A 27,681-nucleotide genomic window follows, 5' to 3' on the forward strand; every position below is an offset into this window, starting at 1 on the left:
TCCCAGCTCTGGTGGCTGGGTTGAAGGGGGAGAAAAACACTGCCAGTCATGGAAAAGAAAGGAAGGACCTCCACCCCCTCCAAACTGGCCCTGCTGTGCACTAAATCCAGGAGGAAACAAGACCTCAGATCCCCCTTTGTAGGACCCCAGAGGCCCAGACATGTTGGGGTGGCCCAAGGTCACGCAGTGAGGGGTAAGTGGCTCCGGATGCCCGGCCAGGCCCTCCCATTCCCGCGGCAGAACAGGAGCCTCCGTGTGCTGACTTGGTTCCTGTCCTGTTTTTATCTGCTCTTAGGCCTGCCTGGATGCTGGGCCACTGCTCAGAGTCACAAGTTTCTGGGAAATGGTGCTGGGGGCTTGGGTCAGACACCCCAGGAGGACTCAGCCCTCTAAGGCCAGCCACCAGAGGCTGGGGCATCCCTGTCAGCTGGGCCTGCTGTGTGACCTTGGGCAGGTCTCTGTCCTCTCTCGGCTTTGCTCTGGGGCTGTGGAACCCAGGAAACACAGTTGGAGCAGGGCTGACCTGCCTACCCATTAGATATAGGAGGCACCATGCTTGGGGCCACACGACTTTGAGGGTCCACAAACATGTTTTAATTTCTTTTAAAAAAAGAAAGAAAAAAATTAATTACTTTGGAATTGAAAAAAATGTTTAATAACATTAATGTATTCATCTTTATACCAACGCAGTCATAAAATATAATAAATCTTTTTTAAGGGAGTAAGGTGCCCACGAAGGCAAAAGTGCCTCGGGCCTGTGAAAGTCCTAATGTGGTCTTGGGTTCAAGTCCTGGCTCTGCCTTTCACTAGCTATACCAGTCTAGGCCTCGCTTTTCCCTTCAGTGAAGTGGCCATAATTGGCCCACCTCGAGCTGATGAGGTGTAGAATTCTTAGCCTGGGGTTGGTGGCTGATTTCTGAGTGTTATTACTTTGACTCAGTGGTAGAATTCTTGCCTTCCACGTGGGAGACCCAGGTTCGGTTCCTGGCCAATGCACCTCACGCGCAGCCACCATCCATCTATCAGTGGAGGCTTGTGTGTTGCTGTTATGTTAAATAGGTTTCGGCGGAGCCAAAAATCAGCCCATAAAACCCCTATAGATCACAACGGTCCAATCCACAACCAATCATGGGAATGGCACAGGGGCGGGCAGCATTTTTTTCCATTTTGCATGAAGTTTCCTTGAGTCGGTGGCGTACTCTACAGCAGCTAACAACAATAATTATAGTTGTTGTTATGATTATTATTGGTTGTCATTAGTATTATTTATTCAGTAATAATAGCCCCAGGGTGGGTGCCGCAGCTTCAGCGGCCTCAGTTTACTCACCTGTGAGGTTCCAGGCAGGTTTCAGGGCGCCCTCCTGGGGGGAGGTAGAGTGGCAGTTGGGTGGTGGGTGGGGCGGGGCAAGCTTCCTGTCCCCCTACGCACATGAGCCTGCGCTTGGTGCTGACGGAAGTAGCAGTGACTGCGTGGCCTCCCCGGGCGCCCGCCCCGTTGGAAGAAGGGCCCCAGCCCCTCTCACCGCCCCATCTGGTGAGCTTGAGCCCCGACCAGGAGGCCACCGGAGCCCCGACCAGGAGGCCACCGTTGCCCCTCCTTGTCCTTCTTGGGAACAGAGAGGAGCCCCTCCACCCACCCTAGGTTTTGGGAAAGGCAACAGGTGTCACTTCCTGGGCCCGGCCACTCTTCTCTCGCCACCCTGCCCTCCATTACGGCTCTAAGTGGTGAGGTGAGTGGGAGGGGGCAGGAGAGGGGACATTGAGACCGCAAGCCACAATTGGTTGTTCCAAACAGGTGTTTTTTTGGCAGACAGGCTGGGGTCAAGATCACAGTGACTCTGGGCCACCGATGGGAGATGCCTCTCTGTGCATCAATTTTCTCATCTGGAAAGTCGGGGCTAAGTCTCCTGATGTGGTTGTGAAGGTTGAGTGAGCTGATTCGTGTGAGGAGCTGGGCCCAGCACAGCACCAACATAGCTTGATGCTCAGTGTGTGCCTGTTGGGGGGGAGGGGGGAAGGGATAGGATAATTCATTTGGAGTTGTAAAAACAGTAGTGACATGCTTGGTGTCTGGGGAACTTGAGCCTGTGGCCCCTGGGACCCTCTAGAACAGCACTTTCTCAATCTGCGTTGTCCACCATCCAGCCCTGTGGGGCTTTGGAGCACCTGCTGGTGCAGCCAAGGGACTGGGTATTTAATTGTATAAATTTATTTAGCTTAAAATTAAGTAGCCACATGTGGCCAGTGGTTCCCATATCAATCAGCACAGCCCTGAGGGATTTGGGAATACTTGGGGTTCAGGTCATGGCCAGAAGCTAAGAAATGAGACAGAAATTTCGGAGTTCTCCCACTTGGGATGTCAGTCAAGCAATACCTCCTCTCAGACTGGGCTTCCTAGGGGTTTGCACCAGGGGCTGAATTTTCTCAGGGACCCCAGCTTTGCCTGGCACAGGGTGGTGGTTGGGAGAGTTTATTGAATGAAAAAAATTAATTTTTTTGCCTGTTGAACTCCTATTCGTGCTTTAAAACCCCAACTCCCATGTCCCCTCCTTCATCCTGGGCTCCGCCAGTCCTTGTCTGCCCATGCAGCCTGGTCCTGACCTCATGGGCCTGGAGGTGTCTGGTTTCACTGTGTCCCTAGACTGGGGGTTCCTTGGGGGCCAGGCCTGGGACTAGATCATCTCAGAGGCCCTGGCATTGTGCACAGTAGACACTGGATGAATCACAGAAGCCCAGGGAGTGGGGGCTGAGTACGATGGGTCAAATGAAACTCACTTTCAAGATTCGGTAAACTGAGTCTCAGCCAGGGGCAGCCTTGCCTGAGGTCCTGCCTCCTCCTCCATCCTCCACATCTTGCGGTTACTGTCCCTGTCCCTGCCTCCACTGCACCTCCTGGGCTCCCAGCTGCTGCCATACTGCCCATGGGGTCATGAATTATGGATGAGGCCTGCGGGCTCTGGTAACAAGCCCAGCCTCACTAACATGCCAAGGACACCACATGTCCCTCCCCTGATGGGCAGCCCAGCCCAGCTCCCTCTGAAGAGAGGCCTGGGGTCCCCCAGAGGAGCCCCTTCTAGCCATTCCTTCTTATTTTGCAGATGGGGAAACTGAGGCACGAAGCTGGTCAGTGACTCAGCCATCAGGTGAACACTGGGTCCAGACTTGTGGGGGAACTGATGCCAGCTGGGTCGTCTCAGTGAGGGGTGAGCTTCCCATCCCAGGGTTGTGCACAGATATGGGTTGTGGTAGAGGGACTCTGTAGACTACCAAGGGATCTTCGGGGACACTCCAGGGACCCCAACCCCCACATGGGTAGTCACAGCCCCTAGCCTCCATCTTTCACCAGACCCTTTTCCTGTAGAAGCTGCCCAGCGTGGAGCTGAGAGTGTGGGTCTGGGCTCAGCCTGTCCAGGTGCGAATCCACTGTTGCTTCCTGGCTGTGCAGCCTTGGCAGGTGGCTTTCCCTCTGTGGACCTCAGTTTCCCTACCTGTGAAATGGCCCAGATTTTCTCTGCCCAGGCTAGAGCTCATTCCCTCACTTGTGAACTCCTGTTCATGCTTTAAAGCCCCAACTCCCATGCCCTTTCCTCCAGTCTGGGCTACCCTAGCCATTGCCCCTCTATCCAACCCAGGGCTGACCCGACGGGTCTGGGGGTGTCTGTGTCCAGGTCTGTCCCCCGGGGCTGGTGCTCCTCCGGAATTATCTCAGGGGCCCTGGCATGCTCCCAGCCTTGGGGCTTTCAGTTCCTCCTCCACCTTCCATGTCCCTCCTCCACAAGGAGGACAGCTGGAGTTTCCCCTCCTCAGGCCCATACTACACTGGCTGTTACTTTGTAGCTCAAACTCGCCTCTCTCTTTGGGCAGGCACTGGACAGGAGCCTGCAGGAGTTTCCACAGCGGCCACCAGGATGTCATATTTTGGAGAGCATTTTTGGGTAAGTCCTACTGTTATTTTGGTGGGGGCCCCTGGCAGTACCGTGGGGCTTTTATGGAGGTGAGGGGATCCAACACCTCACAGGCAGAACCATAGGCAGGTAGAGGGTCTGCAGGGAATGGGAGTTGAAATGGGAAGGGTCAGGCTGTGTTTGAGTCTGCATCCCCAGCCCTCATGGGCCATGTGACCTTGGACAGGTCACAGCTTGAACAACAGGGACACTGAGGCCCAGTGAGAAAGTGTAGAGTCTGGGCTTGAACTCGATCTGAGCCCCAGGATCCAAGGACATTCCAGCCAGGGAATTTCCACACCCTTCCCACCCTGGAGAGTTGGGGGGTTTTCTTTCTTTTAAGCCTTTGTGGCCCTCTCTACTCTCCACCCCCTGGGCTAGGGACAGCATGCTGTGACCTAATTTGGGGGAGGGGCAGGTGGCATGGGCTTGTTTTCATTCATTCATTCATCCATCCACTCACTCCCTGCCACCCTGGGCGATGCTGGGGTATCTGAGAGGCTCTTTCCCGACCTGGCCCTGCCCCCGGAACAGGCACCCCCAGCCCTGCAGAGTCCACCTTGGGGGGACCCAGAGGAGCAGCCAGGGCCCAGAGCACATTTGTGGTGGAATTTGAAAGCTGAGAGATTTTTCAGGATGGGAGAAAAAGATTTCAGGCCAGAGGAACAGCCTGGACAGAAGACCAGATGTGTGGCACTGGTGGCAACATCAGGGAACAGGGACTGCTCATGTAGGGCCAGGCAATAGGGAGCCACAGAGGGCATGTAAGCAGAGGAGGGCCCAGAAGTCAAGGAGGGACCAGGGAAGAAGACCCCCCCTCCACCACACACAGTTGCAGGCCCTGAGCTTGCTGAGAGGAAGCCTGTTGCTAGGTGACTGGTTGCCCCTGGCAACAAGCCCGCTAGCTCCCTCCCTGCCCAACTGGGACTCTTTTTACTGGCTCTTGCTTTCTTAAAGGGGCCGCACCCCCTTGTTACCTAGGCCCCCTTCCCCAAGGGTCAGACTCCCCTCGTTTGCCTCTGAATGACTGTGTGACCCTGGGGAGATGCTGTCTCTCACTCAGCCCCTGTTCCCGCCTCTGTGTAAGTGGGTTGACCTTTTGGGGATCAATCCTTGCCCACGTTTTGGAACCCTGGCAGCGACACCTACGTTTATTTTAAATTTCTTTTAATTGCACAAGGCGTGCGAGCTTGCTGCAGAAAATTCAGATCAGCAAAGAGAAAATAGGAGCCACCCTTTTTATCTCCCCCCTGAAGACAGCTGGGTGCTGAGTGGTTAAGAGCTTTGGGTTCAAGGTTTGAATTTGGATTCAGACTCTGCTGGGAGCCCTTAATCAGGTGACTGTGCCTCCTCGAGCCTCAGTTTCCCCATTTGGGAAAGGAGTTTGAAATTTCTACCTCTGCAGGACTCAGGGAGGGCCCTAGGGACAGTCTGTCTTTGACAACAGTTCTTTTAATCAGTTTTTATATGGGCACCCCCACACATGCGTTGCTGTGTGCTGGGAGATGCTGGGGCCCTTGCCAGCCCTGAGGAAGTCTCAGTCAGGGGATATCAAGCTGGACAGAGATGCCCCAGCTCCATGGGCCCAGGGCAGAGATTGAGGCACAGAGAGTACTGGGGAACCATGGGGAAAGTGTGAGCAGTAGAGGGACATGCTCAAGCTATATCTAAGAAAGATCCTGCTGGGGCTGGTGCGGGGGGCAAGCCGGTGTCTGGAGGTTCTAAGAGGAGACACAGGCCCAAGCCAGACAGTCCTAGGACCCTCGGCTGCCAACCCAGTCAGAGGGAGGTAGACACCACTGGGGGCTTTGCCAGGCCTGGGAAACGGGCCAGCGGTTGGCTCTGAGTCAGCCCCAGATGCTGGCCTAGGCGGCAGTGCCTGGCACGGCCTCCCCCAAGGATCCCCTGGGTTGTGGGCAGGCAGGAGCTCCTGGGGCCATTTGGGGGACCCTTACCACCACCCCTAGAGGTCCAGCACTTGGCCAGCCTCATCTCACCAAGACCCTTGGGAAGTGGGTGCTGTCATCACCCTGTTTTGCTGAGCGAGGAAACTGAGAAGTGACATCACAGGCCCAAAGTGACCCAGTGCATAAAAGAGGGATTTGATATTTGAATCTTAAAAATATAACTCCTGACGCAAGAAGAGAGAAAGTGAATTCTCAGGGAGCTAGAGGGAGCAACCGTGAAAGTGCGGGGGTCATGGGAGTCTTAAGAAGGTCAGGGAAAGTTCCTGGAGAGGGTGGACCTGGCAGTAACCCCTGAGAAGCAGAAAGATTTGGGTGGGCAGAAATGGCCCAGGCAGAGTTGCAATGCCTGAAAGGTACATGTCTTTACATTGCTTGCTGCTTTGCTGGCTAGGCCAGGAGGAAGCTGGGAAATGAGGTTGGACAAGCAATTCCAAGCTAAGGACTTAGGACTTCAGCTGGTGGGCAATAGGGAGCCATCGATGATTACAGAATGAGGGGTGACACCTGAGAGATTCGAGCTTGAGGCTGTCCTGGGTCTACCCCAGTCTGAGCCTTAGTTTCTCCATTTATGCAGGTAGAGGGATTATCTGGTAGTGGCTTCTGGCTTTTAGCCTTCAAGCTTCTAGATAACTAGGAGGATGAACCCCACAGGTTGGAAGAGGATGGAGGAAACTTGTTTATGGGGACCTTGCTAAGTGCTGAGTGCCTTATGCCCATCAGTGTTGCCGAAGGGACTGCTTCAGAGATTTGTGCCAGGAATTAAATATCCTCAGATCCTTCCTTGAGCCTTGTCTTCCGGTCCAAATTACAAGGCCCCGTTTGGTGGTAAAATCTCTCTACTTCCCTAAGACCTTAGCGCATTCCCCTTTTTTTGTTGTAAAAATATATGTAACACAACAGTTGCTAATTTAACATTTTTACATGTACAATTTATTGACATCAGTTACATTAATCAATTACATTAATCATGTTGTAAACCATCACCCATAATTATTGCCAAATTCCCACCACCATAAACAGAAACTCAATGATTCCTAAACAGTGATTCTCGCTTTCCCCCTCCCTTGCACCGCTGGTAACCACTCATCAACTTTGGTCTTTATTCATTTATCTATTCTAGCTATTTCATATAAGTGAGATTGTACAATGCTTGTTCTTTTGTGACTTACTTCACCGAGCATGATGTTTTCAAGGTTCATCCATGTTGTAGCATGCATTAGGACTCCATTTCTCTTTATGGCTGAGTAGTGTTCCATTGTTTGGATGGACCACGTTGTGTTTATCCATCCATCTGTTGATGGACATTTCGGTTGTTTCCATCCTTTGGCTGTTGTGAAAAGTGCTGTAGTGAACGTTGGTGTACAAGTTTCTGTTTGTGTTCCTGCCTTCGCTTCTTCTGGCTGTATACCTAGGATTGTGATTGCTGGATCATATGGTTTTCCTATGTTCAACTTTTTAAGGAACCGCCAAATTGTTTTCCACAGTGGCTGTATCATTTTATATTCCTACCAGCAATGGATGAGGGATCCAGTTTCTCCACAACCTTGCCAACACCTGTTGTTTTCCTTTTTTTTTTTTTTTTTAATCATTGCCATTCTAATGGAGGTGAGATGATGTCATGGATTGAGTTGTGTCCCCCAAAAATATGTGTACCAATTTGGCTAGGCCATGATTCCCAGTATTGTGCGATTGTCCACCATTTTGTCATCTGATGTGATTTTCCTATGTGTTGTAAATCCTATCTCTATGATGTTGATGAGATGGGGTTAGTGGGAGTTATGTTAATAAGGCAGGACTCAATCTACAAGATTAGATTGTGTCTTTAGCCGATCTCTTTTGAGATACAAAAGAGAGAAGCCAGCAGAGAGACAGGGGGACTTCATACCACCAAGAAACTAGAGCCAGGAGAATAGTGCGTCCTTTGGACCTGGGGTCCCTGAGCTGAGAAACTCCTTGACCGGGAAAGCATAACAAGGACTTTTCCCCAGAGTCGACAGAAAGAGAAAGTCTTCCCCTGGAGCTGCTGCCCTAAATTCGGACTTCTAGTTTCCTAGACTGTGAGAGAATACATTTCTTTTTTTAAAGACATCCACTTGGGGCATTTCTGTTATAGCAGCACTAGATGACAGATGGTATTCTCATTGTGGTTTTGATTTGCCTCTTCTCCCTTTTTAACAAACAGCTCAGGGTTCGGACATGACATCTTGTGCAGGTGACAGCATCTGGTCAGCAGTAAAACTTAGTTGTTTCTTATTTTTCCCTGTTGCCTTCATTATGGCTGGGGACCCTGGTTTTCTATTTAGAATAGTGGGGAAAATTGCCCTCTAAAGTAAATATATTTGGAAACGAAACATGAGTGATTTAAATCAACATGTTAAGTAAACAATACCATGAATTAGCAAAAACAGGTGTCACCTTTGGGTGTTTGGGGGACCTAAACACCTAGTGCTGGTGTAGAATACCACAAGTGGGTAGCTTTAAAGAACAGAAATTTATTTTCTCACAGTTCCGGAGGCTAAAAGTCCAAATCAAGGTCTCGGCCATGTCGATTTCTTCCTTGTCAGTAGCCCTGGGCATTCTGTAACATTCCTTGGTTTGTAGATGATCTCACATGGCATCTTTCTTCCCCCATGTGTGTGTCTCTGTGTCTATTCTAGTCCTTTTACAACTCAGAAGGGATTAGGTTAGGGCCCACCCTACGTTGGTATGAACTCATCAGCATAACAAAATAAAAACCCTATTTCCAAATAGGATCATATTCAAAGGTACAAACCAAACCCATTACCCTCTGACTCATAGCGACTTGCAGGGATTGTATTGGCTCACAAAATTGAAAAGAGGGATAATGTGACTTTCAGGGTTAGTTTGATCCAGCGACTCAACTTAGGACACTTTAAAAAAAAAATTAGACTTTCTTGGGTTTAGCTTCTTTTCAAGCTTCATGATTTCCACTTGGCGTCCACTATCTCCTGTGTGACCACATTAATTTCTCATTTGTGAAAGAACACAGAGACAGAGAGAAAAACAGAAGGGAACAGACTGATTTAGACAGAGACACAGTGATACAGAGAGAAATATGGAGACACAAAGACAGAAATTAAAAAAAAAAAAAAGTGCAAATGAGAACTCTCTCCCTCCGTTATGGAACTAAAATCCCAGGCTCGTCTCTGATTGAACCAACTTAAGGCACATGAACCAATCACTGTGAGCAGAGGGAAATGCAACATGCTGATTGGCTCAAGCCAGAACCAATCCTTACAGTCAAGGGGATGAGCTTCTGCTGATTGCTTCCTCTTCCATGCTCCTGTTGCTAGGCAACCTCAATGTCCTCTCCATTCCCTTTCTCAATATCCGCCTCCATCCTCTGCAGGGAGAGAAGAACCACGGCTTTGAGGTTTTGTACCACAGTGTGAAGCAAGGGCCCATTGCCACAAAAGAGTTGGCGGACTTCATCCGGGAGAGGTGAGCCTTCCCGCCCCGCCCAGCTCATGGCCACACCCCCTCACGGCCCCACCTGGGCCACGCCACAGACCAACCTGCCCAGCAACGCTCACCCATGGCTCCGCCCATGAACCAGCCCCACCTATCACTATGCCGGTTCCCCCGAGAGAGTCATGCCCACCCCAAGAAACCAAAGGGAGTTGAAGACACTTAAAACCAGCAGTTCTCAACCTTGTCAGACCCTGGGTCTTGTCTTGTCTTTTTATCACTCAACCTCTCCTGCCCAGAAGAAATTCATAGATAATGTAATGTACCTACACCGGAATTAAAAAAAAAAAAAAAGAAAAGAAATCAGTCTTATGCCCTGGCTATGATAAAGGAAAATGCATGTATGATGAAAAAACTCTACATTCAGTGTGTAAAAAGTGGCCCAGGCACCCTTATCCCAGAAAACATAATAAACTAGTTGCAAAAGCAGCCTCTGCCCCCCTCCCCCATCCTCACAGTGGCTGAATGCCTGGAAAATATCCCATTTCTGTTACATCCGCCAGAGTCCCTGGGTGGTGCAAACGGTTAACGCACTCGGCAGCTAACCAAAAGGTTGGAGGTTCGAGTCCACCCAGAGGCACCTCAGAAGAAAGACCAGGCGACCTGCCTCCGAAACATCAGCCACTGAAAACCCAATGGAGCAGTTCTACTCTGACACACAGGGGGTTGCCATGAGTCGGAATCGACTGGATGGTAGCTGGTTGGTTATTAAATCCGCGGGAGTCCCTGGATGGTGCACATGGTTAATTGCACTCAGCTGCTAACTGAAAGGTTGGAAGTTTGAGTCCACTCAGAGGCACCCCGAAAAAATCAGTCATTGAAAACCCTATGGAGCACAGTTCTACTCTGACACACATGGGGTCGCCATGAGTCAGAGTCAACTCGGGGCAACTGATTTTTCTTTGGCCACAGATGGGAAAAAGGAAATATGAACTTGTCTCCTTTAATTAAATAAGACAAACCATATGAAGCACTTTGTAATATCTGCTCAGAAATAAAGCGAGCTGGTGCAGTATTACTGCTACTACTGTTGTTAATAAAATGTATTACTGAGGGGGAACACCTCCACGAATTTTTGAAATGCTCCCCCCCAAGGAGCTGTGCTGCCCCTGGTCAGATTGTCCCCCTCCTTGCGTTTGAGTTGGGGAAACTGAGGCTGGGAGTGGGGCCTTCCCAAGAGTGCTCAGAACCTCCCCCATCCTTCCCCCCACCCCCACCCAGGGCCACCATTGAAGAGACCTACTCGAAGGCAATGGCGAAACTCTCCAAGCTGGCCAGCAATGGGACCCCCGTGGGGTGAGTAGGCTGCGGGTGGGGCAGGAGTCGGCAAGGTGGCTGTGGGGCTGGGTGCTTTGGGCACCTCCTGGGATGTGGGCATCTGTCCACACTGTGAATTTCTGGACAAAGGTGTTGTCCCCGCTGGCCAACAGGGTCATTAGGGAGGAGACTGGTGTGGCTGCAGGGCCTAGGAAGGGGGAGGCGAGGGGAGGGTCCAGTTGGCGTTTTGTGGCTGCCATGGGGCAGAGGTTTTCTTGGGGACAAGAGTGGAGGTGGCAGGGAGGTCGGCAAGAGGGAGGTCGGCAGGGGTTCTGTTGAAGGGGGAAGATCCACCTGACTGGATCTGGGGGAAGGACTTCAGCTCTGTGGGCAGATTGAGCCTGGCCCCCACACCCTCCATAGCCCAGAGGACCTGGGGGTCTCAGGGCCTAGGGTGAAGTATGGAGCCCCCTGTGCCTCAGATTCCCTGTCCGTCACAGGCTGGCCTCCTACCGTTGTGGTAGGGACTCAGTGACTTTATACTCGGCTTTAATAGTACAGCCTGGTGCATAGGTGCAAAGGAGATGCCTGGGCAGATGCCTGGAAGAACTGGGGGGAAGGTTGCCCCCCTGAGCCCTAGTTGTGACCCCTGGTGGCACAATGGTTAAGAGCTTGGCTGCTAACTAAAAGATTGGCAGTTCGAATCCACCAGGCGCTCCTTGGAAACCCTTTGGGGCAGTTCTACTCAGTCCCATAGGATCGCTATGAGTCGGAATCAACTCGAGGGGGAACGGTTTTGGTTTGGTACCTAGGAGATACCTGGGTGGATGCCTGGGGGAGCAGGGGGGAAGGTCGCCCCCTGAGCCCTAGGTGTGACCCCACCTGCCCTCAGGACCTTTGCTCCCCTCTGGGAAGTTTTTCGAGTCTCCTCTGACAAGCTGGCGCTCTGCCACCTGGAGCTGACGCGGAAGCTGCAGGACCTCATCAAGGACGTGCTGCGCTGTGGCGAGGAACAGCTCAAGATGCACAAGAAGGTGCGAGGGTGGGTGGTGGCGACTGGGCAGGGTGATGGTGGATGGCCAGGGACTTCAAGGGGGCGTGTGGGGACACTGGTGGGTGGGTGAAGACACCAGCAGCTCAGGAATCTGGGGTCTTTGAACTTCCAGCCCCTGGAATGTGCTTCTGAGAATTCTGTGAATCCTGGAGCATCGAATGCAGAGACTCACAAACCTGACCATTGTAGAATTTCAGACCCTTGAATTCTAGACCAGGGCCTCAGGAAGCTACAGCCTTCGGGCCAAATCTGGCCTGCCACCTGTTTCTGCAAGGGCTCTTGAGATAAGAATGGATTTTACATTTTTAAGTGGTTGGGGGAAAAAAAAAAATCAAAAGAAGAAGAATACTTTGAGACACCTCAAAATTTATACAGCATTCAAATTTCTGGGTCTATAAATAGTTTTCTTGGCGCCCAGCCGCACCCATGTATATATACAGTCTATGGCTGCTTTTGCACTATAACCCAGAGTCAAACCGTTGGGACAGAAACTGCATGGCCCGGAAAGCCAAAAATATTGAACTATCTGGCCCTTTGCAGAAAGTTTGCTGGCCCCTGACCTAGACCACTAGAAGCTTCGAATCTTGATATCCACATTTCTGTACTCTTTCAAACCTAGAATAGCTGAATAGGCAAGCCTTAGACCCTTGTTTTTGGGTGCCGTGGAGTGGATTCCAACTCATTGCTGCCCAACAGGACAGAGTAGAACTGCCCCATAGGGTTTCCTAGGTCGTAAATATTAAAAAAAAAAAAAATTTTTTTTTTTTTTAAATATTACGGGAGCAGCTCCCAGGTCTTTTCTCCCACAGAACGGCTGGTGGTTAGGAGCTGAGTGCTTAATGTTACGGCACCAGGGCTCCTCTAAGGATTCCAAAATACTCAAATTTTATCATTCGAGTATTATAGACACTTTGCATTTATGTTCTGAAAATTGGCAATCATTTAAAAAGGGGGTAGGGAAGTCCCTTTGTGGTACAAATGGTTCACACACTTGGGGGCTGACAGAAAGTTTGGAGGGTTGAGTCTACCTAGAGGCACCTGGAAAGAAAGGCCTTGTGATCTGTTTCTGGAAAAAGCTAGAGGAGGGGGGAGGGGGATGGGGGGACAGAGGGAAAGAGGAATAATGAGACGAGAACATTTTCTATGGGCTGATATGAAACAATTTCAGGATGGATTATTAAGTTGAAAAGCAATGTGTAAAACAGCATGGTCTTCTGCCATGTGCGATTGAAAAAAAAATGGAATAAAAGAACAAATACATATGCTTGCCCGAGTGCTGATTATTTCGAGAGAAAGGACGCGGTAATGAGGGGGCTCCCAGGCAGGGGCCTGAGAAGCAGGGTGGGGGGAGTGGATGGGTGGTGTTCTGGGTGATAGCAGGCTGGGTCTCCAGTGAGGAGCCTCAGGGCCTGGTTTTACAGCCCAGATCTGACGCGTATGCGTGAAGGGACCTTGGGTGAATTAGAGAGCCACCAGTGCCTCAGTTTCTCCATCTGTCACAGGCCTGCCTCCTACCCTCCTGATGGTGTGCTGAGTCAATGCCTGCGGGGGGCTAGGGGAGGTCAAGGTAGGGCAGGCTTTTTCGTGGGCTCACCTCTGAGCACTTTAAGAAATATGAATCATGTGAAGATATTACCGATTAAAAAATTAAAAATTTTTAAATTAATAAAACACTCGGAAAATGGCTTTGTGGGCCTGGAATTCCAGAGGGAGTGTTTGAGAAACTGGGGATTTCACGGTCGTCACCTGGGGTGCTCAGGCTCCGAACCCCAGGGGGCGGGGACTTGCGGTGGCAATAACACCTCCTCCCCTCTCCCGCAGTGCAAAGAGGAGGTAGTGGGCACCCTGGATGCGGTGCAGGTTTTCGGAGGTGTCAACCAGCTGCTGCCCAAGTCTCGCGAGAACTACCTGAACCGCTGCATGGACCAGGAGCGCCTGCGCAGAGAGAGCACCAGCCAGAAGGAGATGGACAAGGTGGACCTTGGACTTACCGTCCCCAGCTGCCCCGCACCGCGGTGGGAGGGGTCTCAGGGATTGACAGAAGGGCGGGGTGCCACCGGATGGGAGGTGAAAACATATCACAAAGCGATGGTCATTGGACCTGTGTGTGATCACCACACCGTGGGTGCCCCAGGTGCCCACTTGCCAGGTGATAGGCCTGTGAGTGCATCCCAGCCCTGACCTCTCCTTGTGCCACCTAGGCAGAGGCCAAAACCAAGAAGGCAGCAGAGAGCCTGCGGCGCTCCGTGGAGAAGTACAACTCGGCCCGGGCGGACTTCGAGCAGAAGATGCTGGACTCAGCTCTGGTAAGACCAGGCATTGGGGCCTTTGAGATGTATACATTCCTTGGCCCAGGATGCTCCAGGCCTCGGAATTCCAGAACCTCTGGAAACTTCTACTCCCAGGATCCTTAGAATAACAAGCTCAAAGCCACCAACTTCTAGAATCAGAAACCTCTTGTGTTCGTTGTCGTTATAATTATTTCCAAAGCCGAATCATTTTGTGCCTCAGTTTCCCCACCTGTAAAAGAGAGAGAAATAGCACCTACTTCAGAAGGTTGTTGTAAAGATTAAATGAGTCACTGTTTATGTGAAGTTCAGCTGCTAACAAAGGCTGGAGGTGCTAGTCCACCCAGAAGTGCCTCAGAAGAAAGACTTGATGATCTATTTTCAAAAACTCAGCCATTGAAAACTGCATGGAGCACAGTTCCACTCTGACACACATGGGGTCACCGTGAGTCAGAATCAGGTCAACAGCAGCTGGTTTTTTAAGTGAAGTTTTCAAATCAGTACCAGATGCGTAGAAACTGCTCCATGAATCCTAGCCATTATTATTATTTCTGTTATTACTGACAAGGGGTTTAAACAAAACAGGGCAGAGTTTAGAAATAGAGAGCCTCCTGACCTTTCATGGTGGCTGGAAGGTCTGGGTTCTGTTCTAGCCTCCATCCCTCACCAGCTGTGTGAACTTATGCAAAACTCTACACTTTTCTGGGTCTCTGTCCACTCAACTGTACCATGAGCAGTTTGGAATCTTGGGAGTAGCAATCAGAATTTTTTCAAGTCACAAGCGATAGAAATCTTTATTCAAATTGACAAGGAGATTTATAGTCTCCGGGAACTGAAAAGTTTGGGGTGGACTTCAGGCACAGCTGGATCCAGGCGTTCAAATGGTGTTGGCAGGAAGCTGTGCCTCTCTGCTTCTCAGGTGTGTTTTCCTCCCTGGGGACTTCACTCCCAGGCAGACATGCCCTCCTGAGTGTTTGCATGTGGGTGTGTGGATGTGTGTGTGCAGCCACATGCAGCAAAATGGCCACCAGTAGCTCCATCTTACATTCCACCAACTCGTTGACTCGGGGAATAAAAAAATTTTTTTTTTTTCCCTGTAACTCCAGCAAAAGTCCCAGGGCAGACTCTCACTGGCTCTTCTCTAAACCAATCACTGCGGCCAGGGGCTAACAACATTCTGATCGCTCAGGCTGGTTCACATGACCTGAAGCCTGCCTGACCTACTTATTTGCCCCTCTCTTCTTGCTTTTTTTTCTTGCTTTAGCGCTTCCAAGCTATGGAGGAGGCCCACCTGAAGCATATGAAGGCACTGCTGGGCTCCTATGCTCACTCGGTCGAGGACACCCACGTGCAGATTGGGCAGGTGAGTTGGACCGGGGGTGGTGGATAAGGCTGGGATGCTGGGCAAGGGGGCCCTGCCCGGTCACATGCTCCATCCACCTGGCCAGGTCCATGAGGAGTTTAAGCAGAACATAGAGAATGTCAGCGTGGAGATGCTGCTCAGGAAGTTTGCAGAGAGCAAAGGCACAGGCCAGGAGAAGCCAGGTGAGTCCAGGGCTCAAGAGATAGGAAACTGAATCTCCCTTGGTCTCAGATTTCTCATCAGAAAAGTGGGCTCATGACAAGTCCAACTCAACAGCCCACCTCAGAAGAGGATTTGATGCCTGGTCTTGTGTGGAAATCTTTTAGAACCAGATCCCAGAGGGACCTTGAGTGCCAGGCTCAGCTTTTCAGATTTTACCCTGGGTGTCCAAGAGAGCCATTGAGGATTGTGGAGCAAAAGGCCAGTTTGAGGAAAATACCCAGATACAGGGTTGGGGAAGAGTTGAGAGCAAAAGTTGTAGAATCAGACTTGAGTTCAGGTCTTTTCTTCACCACTCACTGTGTGACTGTGGATGAGTGTCTTGATCTCTTTGAACCTCAGTTTCCTCCACTGTAAAGTGGGGGTTATAATAATTTCCAACTGATAGTATGGTGAACATTCAGTAATTTGATGCAGGAAAAGGGCAAAGCATGTGCCCAGCACACAGGAGGCACTCAGTGAACACTGTCACACAATAGGTATTCAATAAGAGCTGGTACACAGTGTATGTCCCCAAGTCAAGTCTGTTGCCAGGGTTTATTCTTTCTCCCTCTGTTTCTATCTATGGCTTAGCCCTGGCTTCAGCCACCCCTCCCTGTATGGGCAACACCCCTGCCCCCACTCTTGTCCTTCAGTAGCTCAGATCTGTCATGTCCTGTGCCTGGTCACACATTCTCCATGGCTCCCCATTGCCCTTGGGAGAGAGTCCCAGGCCCTCACCTTGCACTCGAGATCTAGCTCACTGTACAGTTACCGTCCATTCCCCCACCCACCCAGGTCCCAGCTAGACATGCTAGAAATTGTTGAAAGTTACTGCCCTTGGTGATTGGTTTCGGGAAGAGTCAGTGAGAATCTGCCCTGGGACTTTTGCTGGAGCTATAGGAAAAAAAGATGTTTTCATTCCCTGAATCAATGAGTTGGTGGGATGTAGCTCAGGTGTCACTCCCTCCAGCCCATCTAGTTGGAACTGGAAACAGCCACCTAGCCAATCTCACTCATAATGACCATCTCAGGCTAGTTCAACATCTTGGCTCTTGCTCTTGAACCCAGCTGGCCTGGAGCTCAGGTCCGTGTGCTGCATGTGGCCAAGGGTGTATTGCTACCCTTCCCAGGCCCCAGCTACTATTGTGTGGCCATGAGTATATTGCTACCCTCCCCAGGCCTCAGTCTATCTGCTTGGTTATGTTTCTCAATCTCCTCTGCCCCAGGGCCCTTGGACTTCGAGACGTACAGTGCAGCTGCCCTGCAGGAAGGCAAGTACGTCTGGGCCTGGGTGCCCAGGCTGGACAGACTGTGGTGGTAGGGGTGGCAGATCTGCAATGGAAAGGGGGCACCTCCCAGGGCTCAGCTGCCCCTCCGCATCTGATTCACAGCAATGAAACGTTTGCGGGGAGCCAAGGCCTTTCGCCTTCCAGGACTGAGCCGGCGGGACCGGGAGCCACCTGCAGCTGTGTGAGAAAGTGCTCTGGCCTAGCCCTGGTCCAGGCTAACCCAGGATCCCCTCTCCTGCCCAGGCTATCCCAGAAGTCTCTTGCTTAGCCCAGGAGTACCACTGTCCCAGGCTAGTTCAAATTATCTCTGCCCAGGCTAGTCTGGAATTCTTCCTTTAGCTAAGGCTAGGCCAGGAGTTACCTGTTCCAGACTACCCTGAGGTTGCCCGTGCACAGGCTAGCCCAGGATTCTTCCCTTTGCCAAGGCTAGCTCTGCTGTTTCTCCACCAGCAAGTATTACTTGGCTAAGGAAGCCCAAGAGTCTTCCTGCCCAAACTAGCACCAAATTCTTCTCTATGCCCATGTTTCCCAGGCTATCCCAGAAGTCCCTTGTCTATACTAGCCCCAATTTAGTCCTGCCCAGTCTAGCTTAGGATTCCATCCTTCGCCAAGGCTAGCCTGCACACTCCCTACCTTCTTAGGTCAGCCCTCTAGGACGCCCCCCTGGTTGGGCTACCAGCAGAGTCACCCATCCTAGTGAGATCCAGAGTCCTACTTCCTCCAGAGCTAGGTCAGGACAATATTGCAGCTCAGGGACCTCACCCAGGTGCCATGCCCAGTGTTGTGGGGGGGGGGGGGGCAGGATGAGGTGGATAAAACTGACACCTACACCTCTTTCTCTGTCCCCAAGAGACTCCATGGAGCCCGATTCAGGGGTAAGTGCCATGGGAAGGGTTGGGCTGGACTGTGAGTGACAGCCATCTGATCTCACCCTTGGACCCCCACCCCTGGAGCCCAAGTTGGAGGCCAAAGCCCTAAGCTCAAGGGACTAGAGGTAGCACAGTTAGGGCCTGGTTTCAAATGCTGCCTCAGCTGCAGACACCTGTGGACCATGTGGGAGAGACTGACATCCCATGCTAGCCTCAGTTTACCCCTTGGTCCCACCCCCTTAGGATGGGTAGGGGCACATTCTGCCTATACACTGGAGGAATATGGTTATTGCCATTGGTGTTGATTTTAAGTCTGAATTGGGGCCTAGAAGTGGGGGCGTCGCAGGGGGAGATGGGAGGGGTGGGGTAGGGCAGGGGCTGACTCACTCATCCTCCCCCCAGACATGTCCAGAGGTGGATGAAGAAGGCTTCACTGTCCGGCCAGATGTGACGCAGAACAATATCCTTCTAGTGCCCCCTGAGTGCAATTGTTGGCACTGCAAGGACAATGCTCTGTCTGCAATGATCAGTCCACCATTAACAATGCTGGGGTGGGCCCTGCTGGAGCCCCCAGTGTGGAGAAGGCAGATCCAGATGCAGACAATTAGTTTTCAACAAGAAGGAGCAAAGGCAGTTGGGTTATCCCAGAAGGGGAACCAGGAGTACTTCCTGGAGGAGGAGGCACCAGAGTTGAGGTTTAGCAGCTGAATAGGAGTTTGCCAGTTAAGGGCAGGCATGACTTCTGCAAAGGCTTGGATAGGTGCCAAAAACATGGTGTCAGGATCCAGGGTGGCAAGTGGTGAGAGAGAGAATTGTGTAGGTCCTTGGAGGGAGCACGCTTGGACCTGAGGGCTGGACAGTGGGAGGCCCCATGTTGGGATCTGCTTGGCCCCTTGACTGCAGTGCACACACAGTTGAGCCCTCCCGCTTCTCATCCAGCGATTCCGACTTCGACGATGAGGAGCCCCGAAAGTTCTATGTGCACATCAAGCCTGCCCCGGCCCGGGCCCCGGCCTGCAGCCCGGAGGCGGCTGTGGCACAGCTCAGGGCTACAGCGGGCAGTCTCATCCTTCCTCCTGGCCCAGGGGTGAGGCATGGGAGAGGTGCTCTAGGGCAGGGTTGGGGGGCCAGCTGGATGCAGCTGTACCTGATGCCACCCCTTTGTCCACAGGGCACCATGAAACGCCACTCTTCACGTGAGTAGCCTGTTAGGGACCCTCTGTTTGGGGAGGAAAAAGAGCCTGGAGTATAGGTGTGGGTTCAAATCCCAGATCTGTTATGTGATTTGGGGCAGGTTGCTTTATTACTCTGACCCTCAGTCTCCTCTTCTGTGAAATTGGATCATGGTGAAAATTAAGTGAGAGTTGAAGGGGCAGCCGGGGCCAGGGAAAGAGCCCAAACCTGGAGGCAGGCTGGCTTGGGTTCGAATTCCTCTCTGCTTGATTTGCTGGTCACCTCAGGCAGCTGCCTGGACAGCCCCACACCTGAGTCCCCTGGTCTATGGAGTGGGGACCACCAGAGGCAGGGTGATGGGAAGGCTCAGCAAGGTGCATCTGTCATAGGGGACGCTGCCGGGAAACCACAGAGGCCTCGATCTGCCCCAAGGGCCAGCAGGTGGGTTCCATGGGGGGGGGAACATGGGGTCATTACAGGTCAGCAGGTGGGCCCACCCTCACCTCCTCCTACCTTGTCTCCCCCCTCACCTCCTCCTACCTTGTCTCCCACTGCCTCGCACGTCTCTGCCTCCCCTTTTCGCACCCTGGCGGGGAGTTGGGGTTGCACCATTGTTGAGGGAATACTTAATCATTTATTTGATGAACATTTATTGAGCTCTTGCTGTATAATCATGCTGTTCTGGGCTCTAGGGATATAGCAGGGTGACCAAGACAGGTCCACCTTCCCGGAGTCACATTCTAGTGCTTCAGATTTTAAAACTAGCAAATAAATTAGAGAATATTCGATACTGCTAAGTGCTATGAAGCAAATAAAGCAGGCAGTGGGATAAAGGGTAGGGGATGACTTTAGTTGGGGCAGGGGCGGGGGCCTCTCTGTAGGGGTGATGTTAGAGCTAGGCCCTGAAGAGAAACAGGGAATGGCGGCAAGGAGAACCAGGAACAGAGCTCCAGACAGGGAACAGCACGTGCAAAGGCCCTGAGGTGGGATGGAGGCCCCTCATGGCTGCCCTGTCCTCCAGCTGTGCAGAAAAGCCGCAGTCAGAGGAGCAGTGTTCCAAGAGCCTCTTTGGGCCGCCCCTCGAGTCGGCCTTTGACCACGAAGATTTTACAGGTGATGGGGGCTTTCGGGCGTGGGCGATTGGCCAGCTGGGGGATGGGCGGGGCTGCAGGGAAGGTGGGCGGGGCCACAGTGCACCGAGTGTGTCCATTGGGAGGGGTGGGGCCTGCGTGGGAGCTGACGCTGAATGGGGCGGGTCATTACTGGAGATGGAAATAACCAGAGGGCGTGGTCTGGGGGGCTGGGCAGAGAGGGGTTTTGAATGGGGGCCGGCCCTTCATGGAGAATACCCTACAGGAAGGTGGCCGGGGCCTAGCTCTGACCGCCTGTCTTCTCTTCCCAGGGTCCAGCAGCCTTGGCTTCACCTCCAGCCCTTCCCCCTTCTCCTCCTCGTCGCCCGAGAACGTGGAGGACTCAGGCCTCGACTCCCCTTCCCACGCGGCGCCTGGCCCCTCCCCAGACTCCTGGGTACCCCGCCCAGGCACCCCGCAGAGCCCGTCATGCCGGAGGGCGCTTACCCCTGAGTGTAGGGGGGCACAGGCCCCTCCGCCTGATTCGCCACAACCCCTCACAGTGTCCCCAGGCCCCTGGGGGCTGGAGGCCGAGGCGGGAGGAGGTGAGTCCAGTGGCCCTGAGTCTGAGAGTGGTCAAATCCCTGTTGGGGAGGCTGGATTAACCATCTACCGGGTGCTGGGGACACAGCCAAGATCGAGACGGGCAGAAAGCCCCACTCTCGAAGGACAATAATGAGGTCGTTAAGGGTTCAGGATGCAGCAGGTGCAAGGTGAGGGTTGGGGGGGCCTCCCTGAGGATGTGACATCTAGGCTGAGATTGGAAGGAGGTGAAGAAGGAGCTATGCAGGTACAGGGGGAAGGGCACCCTGGGCGGACGGCACAGGCGTCAAAGTCTCTGAGATGGGAGCAAGTGGGGCGTCTTTGAGGAGCAGGTTGGTGTGACTGGGAGAAGTGTGTGGGGAAGATGGAGAGAGAGAAAGGGGAGGGGGGTAGGGCAGGGGGCAGGGAGGAAGAATCTGGGTGGAGGCCCCTTGGGTAGCTGCTGCAGGAAGGTGTATCAAAAGCGGAGGGAGGAGGAACAGGCAGAGGGCCTCGGAGAAGTAGCCAGGGAGGTGGGAGGGGAGCCCCGGGGGTGGGAGAGTGAGGTCCCCAAGTCAGAGGAACAGATTCTGTGACCAAAGATGGTGACAAGAGTCATTGGTGCCATAGTTGGGGAAGGAGCCTGGTTGCAGTGGGTTCAAAGGAGGGCTGGAGAGCTAGCATAGACCATAAGTGTAGCCCATGAGTGTAGAGAAGTCAAGCGTAGACAAGTTGGCTGAGCTCCTGCAAAGCCATGGTTGTCAATGGGGCCAATTCTGACCCCAGGGGGACACTTGCCAATGTCAGGAGACATTTTTGATTGTCATAACTTGAAGTAGGGGGGTGTTGCTCCTGGCATCAAGTGGGTGGAGACCAGGAATGCTGCTCAGCACCCTACAATGCACAAGACAGCCCCTACCATAGACGCCAGCAGTGCTGGGAGTGAGAAACCCTGGGGTAGAAGGAACACAGACTAGAGGGGGAGGTGGGAGACAAGCCTGTGTGGATGAAACAGAGCAGGGGACACTGGGGAGGTAGGAGACCAGGGGAGCCTGGATGTTAAATCATAGCATGCTAGATTCTCCCTGCAGCATGCCTGCCTCCTACGCATCCAGTCTTTGCTTGCATCCCGCCAGTAATGGGGAGCTCACCCTTTCTTGACACTTGTCTGATGCCTGGAAAGCTCAAGGCTGTGGACATATTTGCAGTCCTGCCTGGCGCCTCCTCTGCAGCCCCTTTCCATCCAGACCCTCAAGGGATGTCTCCAAAATGTCCCGAACTGCCAGTCCTCAGTTGAGTGCCTGCCCCTGGGGAGGCTCGAGGCCCAGGGCAGTGGCTTGCTGATGCCTGGTGTCCGTGTTTGCTCCCCAGACCTAATGTCCACTTCTGCTGAACTTGCGGCCCAGGAGGGCCTGGCAGCCCCACCCCGGAGACCCCGCTCTAGGAAGGTGTCCTGTCCTCTCACCCGCAGCAATGGAGACCTGGTAGGGTGAGGGGTGTGGTGGGAGCCAGGCTGGGGGTCACCTCCAGGGGGCAGTTTAGGGCACTGTTCCTGGGGTATTCACAGCCCAGCCCACCTCCTTCCCTTCCAGTCTCGTTCCCTGAGCCCCTCTCCACTGGGCACCGCCCCAGAACGGTCCAGCTTCTCAACCCAGACAGGACTCGGTACGTGGGAGCAGCCCTGGGGTCCCCCTCTGGGCCTTGGTTTTTCCTTCCTTGATCTGGGTGGTGGGAATGGTATGATGGAGGTGACGTTGGCGGAGAGTAGGGTATGTGCTCACTCTCTCTGTGTCCCCCATTCCCTCCCCACCATCTCAGGAGTCTCCCGGGGCCCAAGCCCCGTGGTCCTGGGGTCCCAGGATGCTCTGCCCGTGGCCACAGCCTTCACAGAGTATGTCCACGCCTACTTCCGTGGCCACAGCACCAGGTAGGCTGTGACAGGGATAATGATGGGGACAAACAGGAGATGTGTTGGCATCATCAGCAGGGTTTTCTGGAGGTTCTGTGTCCAGGTTCCAGCAAGGACAGCCTTCAGATGTGCTTCTTGACCTCCTTTAGGGTGGGAGGGCATTGGACGCCAAGTCAAGAGCCTGGGCCTCTGTCCCAAGGGTGATGAGAGCCATGTACAGCATTTAAGCAGGGCCAGCCATGGTTGTAGCCAAAGTTTAGACTCCTCTGACACTGCCGTGGACATTGAACTGAAAGGGACCAAAACATATGAACAAGCCCAGGGAGACTGTGGGTTAGGGCCAAGCTGAGGAGCTGGGGATAATTTAGGGGCTGCACCCAGCAGAACAGACTAAAATAAAACCACAAAGAGGAGGAGAGCGTTAGACTTGAAACCCAAGCTGAAGACAGTTGCAGAACTTAACATTTTGCTTTGAGCTTCCTGGTGGCCTAGGGGAAAAGGGAAATAGGAAAGGGGGTGTTTCTGCTTATTTCAGCCCAATGTGGATTTTCCGTAGTGTGCCCCTGGCAAGGATGTAAATGAAGGAGGTTCAGGAAAAGCATGCTGGGTGCTGTCAGGTCCTTGTTGCATTTGAGGGGCTGGAGGAGCCACGCACTGGCCAACACCCAGTTTCCCTCCCCAGCTGTCTGGCACGAGTAACTGGGGAGCTGACCATGACCTTCCCGGCTGGCATCATGCGTGTGTTCAGTGGGACCCCACCCCCACCTGTCCTCAGCTTCCGCCTCGTGCACACGGCCTCCATTGAGCACTTTCAGCCCAACTCAGACCTGCTCTTCAGGTACTGCGGGGGTCCCAGAGGGTCATGGGAGTGGGAGCTTCCGAGGTCTGAGTTCTTGCTCTGCCCCTAGGGATCTGCTGTGTGGCCCTGGACAAGTTGCTCACCCTCTCTGAACCTCGTTTTCCTTCCTCCCTTCAACCTTTCCCCTCATGAAGTCATACTTTGCTGGGGCAGGGAATCTGCATCTTTAGGAAGCAGACCAGATGCTGGAGGTGTCTCCCGAGGGTGGTGGTGATTACTCCTGGTCTTTGTAGTGACCCCTCCCAGAGTGACCCTGAGGCCAAAGACTTCTGGCTCAACATGGCAGCTCTGACTGAGGCCCTACAGCGCCAGGCAGAGCAGAACCCGGCTGCCTCCTACTATAATGTGGTGCTGCTGCGCTATCAGGTGGGCTATGGGCTATAGGCTGGGGTGGACTGGTAGTGGGCATGGAGCTTGGCCATGTGAGTAGGGTGCAGCTGGGGGAAGTAAGCAGGTGGGCAGGGAATGAGTGGGAGACTACTGGGCAGTGCAGCAGGGTGGAGCCTCTGCTAGTGCAGGCAGCACCACTGTGGCAATTAAAAGCTGCCCTTCCCCAAGAAGTTGGACTTCACCTGTCAGCAGAATTTGTTGGAATGAGGCACTCTCCTGCCCTCTGCTGGAAAAATGATGTAATACAGGGTCTGATATCTAAAGTCTCCCCAGGAATGGTGCCCTTTGGGTGGTGTGTAAGGCCCCTGGGTGGTGCAAAAGGATTGCATTCCACTAGGAAACCCTGGCGGCGTGGTGTTAAGTGCTATGCTGCTAACCTAAAGGTCGGCAGTTTGAATACACCAAGTGCTCCTTGGAAATTCTATGGGACAGTTCAACTCTGTCCTATAGGGTCACTATGAGTTAGAATCAACTCGATGGCAATGGGTTTGGTTTTTTTTAGTTTAGTAACCTAAAGGTTGGTGGTTCAAACCTCCCCAGCAGTGCTGTGGAAGAAATGCTGGCCACCTGCCTCCATAAAGATTACAGCCAAGAAAACACTATGGAGCAGTTCTATTCTTTAATGCATGGGGTCACTATGAGTTGAAATCTACTCCAAGGCAATGAATTTTAGGGGAGGAGAGGAGGTGGGTGTGTGGTGCAGGGTGGTGGGTGGAGGAATGGCGGGTGGTGAGGCAGGGACAGGACAGTTGAATGATGTGTGGTGTGGCAGGACCAGATGGTCCAAGCCATGCCCTCCTGCTTATCCTCCCTCCTCCTAGTTCTCCCGCCCCAGTGCCCAATCAGTGCCACTGCAGCTGAGTGCCCAGTGGCAGTGCAGCACAACCCTCACCCAGGTCTCAGTGGAGTACAGCTACCGGCCTGGCGCCACAGCCGTGCCCACGCCACTCACCAACGTCCAGATCGTGCTGCCTGTGGGGGAGCCTGTGACCAACGTTCACCTGCAGCCTGCTGCCACCTGGTGAGGGCGTGCGGGAGGGTCAGCAACATGCTCCCCTTGATGCAACAACTAAAGGCCCAGATGTCATGAGTTCACCCTGCTTAAAAGCTAAGGGTGATACTGTTGATAATAAGACCTAACGCTCACTGTTTCCTGCATGTTCTGTATGTTCCATGCACTCTACACGTGCTACCTGGTGTAGGTCCCTTAGCAATCCTAGGAGGCATGGACCACTATCATCCTCATTTACAGAGGGGGACACTGAGGCACAGGATGGCTGAGTCACTTGTCTGCAGCCCCAACAAGATCTGAACTTAATAAATACCCTGCACTCGGCTGCACAATGCTGCCTGCATTTTGTACAAAAGGTAGAACCTACCACAAAGAAGCCAGCCTTACAGGACCTAAATGTATCATCTCAAAATACTGCAAAGCTTGGGCCCTCAGGGAAGGGCTGTTCCATACCCTACTCCCATTTCATGGACAGGGAAACTGAGGCAAGAGAGGGAAACTGACTTGCTGGGGTCCTGCAGTAGGGAGGTGGCTGAGCTGGACCACAGACCTCAGGCTCCCAGTGTCCTCTCTGGAGAAGACCTAACACTGCTCCTCTTGCTGCCAGGAACCTGGAGGAGAAGCGGGTCCTGTGGAGGCTTCCGGATGTGTCCGAGGCTGGGGGTGAGTTCCAGTTCAGTGCGAGGCCTTGGGGCTGGGGGGGGTGTCTCAGCTGGGAGGGGCTTATTAAAACTGGGGGAGAATCAAGGATGTGCTGGGAGCAGTATGGGCATCAAGGAAGGCTTGAAAGGGTTTTGACAAAGCTGGAAAGGAGAGCATAGCCTATGCAAAGGTCTTGTGGCAGGATTGATCTTCAAACCACAAACAGCCCAGTGAGGCCAAGGAGAAGGATGCAGGGGCACAGAGAAAGTTGGAAGGGACAGACAGAGACCACAGACTGGGGGCTGTGGAGCCCAGGTCACAGCACGGCTCTGCCGAGGCTGGGGCATGGCTGACCCTCAGACCTCCCCAGGCTCTGGCCACCTGTCCGCCAGCTGGGAGCCATGCTCAGGGCCCAGCACGCCCAGCCCTGTGGCCGCGCAGTTCACCAGTGAGGGGACCACCCTGTCGGGTGTGGACCTGGAGCTCGTGGGCAGTGGCTACCGCATGTCACTGGTGAAGAGGAGGTTCGCTACAGGTACACCTCCCCGGAAACCATTTCCATCCCATTCCTGTTTCTATTAAGTGCGGCTGAAGGAGGCAGGAGCATTTGGCTACAGGCATGTTTGGAAAGCACAAGTGGTGTTGGGGATCCAGGAGGGGGACGGAGGGAGGCCAGAGCCCTAAAATGGGAGGGGCTAAGAAGGAAGACCCAGAAGACCCACTGGACCCACGCCCCCAGCTCCTCCCCTCACAGGGGCTGTTTGGGGAGTAGGAACAGTATGTTATAGCGTGCTTGGAGGAGGAGGAGGATGGGGGGATAGCAAGGTGGGGGTGAGGGGCAGGAGTCCAAGACCACCCTGCCCATGTCCTGACTGCCCTCCCCCACTCCCCCAGGGATGTACCTGGTGAGCTGCTGAGCTCTGCGCTATGTCCTGGTGCTCGCCGCCTGCTCCCGCTTTCCGTGGACCCTGGGGTCCCCCACCCCAGCCTCTCCGAGGTCCAGACCCTGTGGAGAGGAGCCCAACGCCTAGCCTGGCCAAGCCCCAGACTTGCTCCTCCTCACACAACCCTGCGCAGGCCCAGTCTTTTAATGTTCTTTGAATAAACATTCTATTTTCTAATAAAAGCAAAAACAAACCTTTTCCTGCTCCAGGAAGTTTCCTTTTCCATGCCAGAGAGCTTTCCTTCACAGTGCCTCCTCTTCTCTGTCATGACCAGCTGTGCTAGGCATTGCTGGGGGAGACACACCCCCAGAGGACATTCCCAGCCCCACAGGGTCAGATCTGGGCTGGAGGGAGGGACAGGAGCTGAGGGAGCCCAGAGAGTGGAGTTGGAAAAACTTCCTAAGGAAGGGGGATTTTAAGTAGGGTTTTGAAGAATGAGTAAGAGTTTGCCAAATGGAGAAGGGTATCCCAGGCAGAGGGATGGTGAGTAGTAAGTTCCATGAGTGTTATGGATTGAATTGGGTCCCCAAAAATGTGTTGTGAGTATGCTGTGAATCCTGACCTCTATGCCTGTGGTTATAATCCCATTTGGAAATGGGTTATCTTTGTTTTGTCAATGAGGCAGGATTAGTTTAGGGTATGTCTTGAGTCAGTCTCTTTTGAGATAATGAAAGAGATATAAACCAAGGTGATTAGGGAGAGAGAAACAAGCAGAGATGGGGAAAGAGAGATGCCAAGCCACATAAAGATCACCCAGGAAAAGAAGCTCAGAAGAGACAAGGACTTTCCTCCAGAGCTGACAGAGAGAGAAAACCTTCCCTAGAACCGGCGCTCTGAATTCAGACTTCTAGTCTCCTAAACTGTGAGAAAATAAATTGGTTTGTTAAAGCCATCCACTTGTAGTATTTTTGTTATAGTAGCACTAGATAACTAAGACAATGAAAAAACAATCAACTCACAAGTGTTGATTGAGTGTCTATGCCAGGCTGAAGGAGCACAAAGTTCTTGGAGGCTGTGAAGCCAGGCAGCCTGGATTTGGAGCCTTTTTTACCACAAATCGTGACTGTGTGACTTTGAGTTCGTGACTGGACTTCTGAGGCCTCAGAGTCCTTGTCTGAGACCCACCTCACTGGGTGGCCAAGGGAGGTCGGGAACTTGGTATTGAGTAAGAACACCAGCAGTTCTGGCTGCTGGCTTTTTTCTGTGGGGCGCCCAAGGCAGAGGGGTGGCCTGAGGCTGGGGCCAGGACAGGTGTGGGCGGGCAGGTCTAGGCTCTGCAGACAGTCCTGCATCTTGCTGGCATGTGAGGACCCTGGACACCCAACCTGAGGCCTTGCAGACCCCAGGAACAGAGCTGGGCCCAGACGGAGGTCGGGAAG

At 53.0% G+C, this 27,681-nt stretch overlaps 1 protein-coding gene across 1 annotated transcript; it reads left to right on the forward strand.

The window, feature by feature from the left end:
• Window positions 1-1,467: 1,467 nt before the first annotated feature.
• FCHO1 (FCH and mu domain containing endocytic adaptor 1) lies at window positions 1,468-26,500 on the forward strand. The gene is made up of 28 exons (XM_049877382.1): window positions 1,468-1,730; window positions 3,099-3,203; window positions 3,865-3,935; window positions 9,282-9,373; window positions 10,622-10,696; window positions 11,550-11,691; window positions 13,533-13,685; window positions 13,913-14,017; window positions 15,264-15,362; window positions 15,448-15,544; window positions 16,790-16,834; window positions 16,955-17,033; window positions 17,703-17,727; window positions 18,124-18,181; window positions 18,630-18,808; window positions 18,893-18,917; window positions 19,284-19,335; window positions 19,916-20,007; window positions 20,297-20,569; window positions 21,918-22,030; window positions 22,139-22,211; window positions 22,365-22,473; window positions 23,138-23,293; window positions 23,548-23,680; window positions 24,526-24,725; window positions 25,324-25,379; window positions 25,729-25,893; window positions 26,253-26,500. The coding sequence occupies exons 3-28, from the start codon at window positions 3,909-3,911 to the stop codon at window positions 26,273-26,275; spliced, it is 2,646 nt and encodes an 881-aa protein (XP_049733339.1). The 5' UTR covers window positions 1,468-1,730; window positions 3,099-3,203; window positions 3,865-3,908; the 3' UTR covers window positions 26,276-26,500.
• Window positions 26,501-27,681: the final 1,181 nt, after the last annotated feature.

Source organism: Elephas maximus, chromosome 3 (genome assembly GCF_024166365.1).
Source record: "Elephas maximus indicus isolate mEleMax1 chromosome 3, mEleMax1 primary haplotype, whole genome shotgun sequence".
NCBI lineage: Eukaryota > Metazoa > Chordata > Mammalia > Proboscidea > Elephantidae > Elephas > Elephas maximus.

Coding starts and splice junctions, on each gene's coding strand:
- FCHO1 (XM_049877382.1), top strand. CDS start 3,909: ATGTCATATTTTGGAGAGCATTTTTGG. Junction 17,034..17,702: donor CGGGAGCCACCTGCAGCTGT/GTGAGAAAGTGC, acceptor TCTGTCCCCAAG/AGACTCCATGGAGCCCGATT. Junction 20,008..20,296: donor TGACCACGAAGATTTTACAG/GTGATGGGGGCT, acceptor TTCTCTTCCCAG/GGTCCAGCAGCCTTGGCTTC.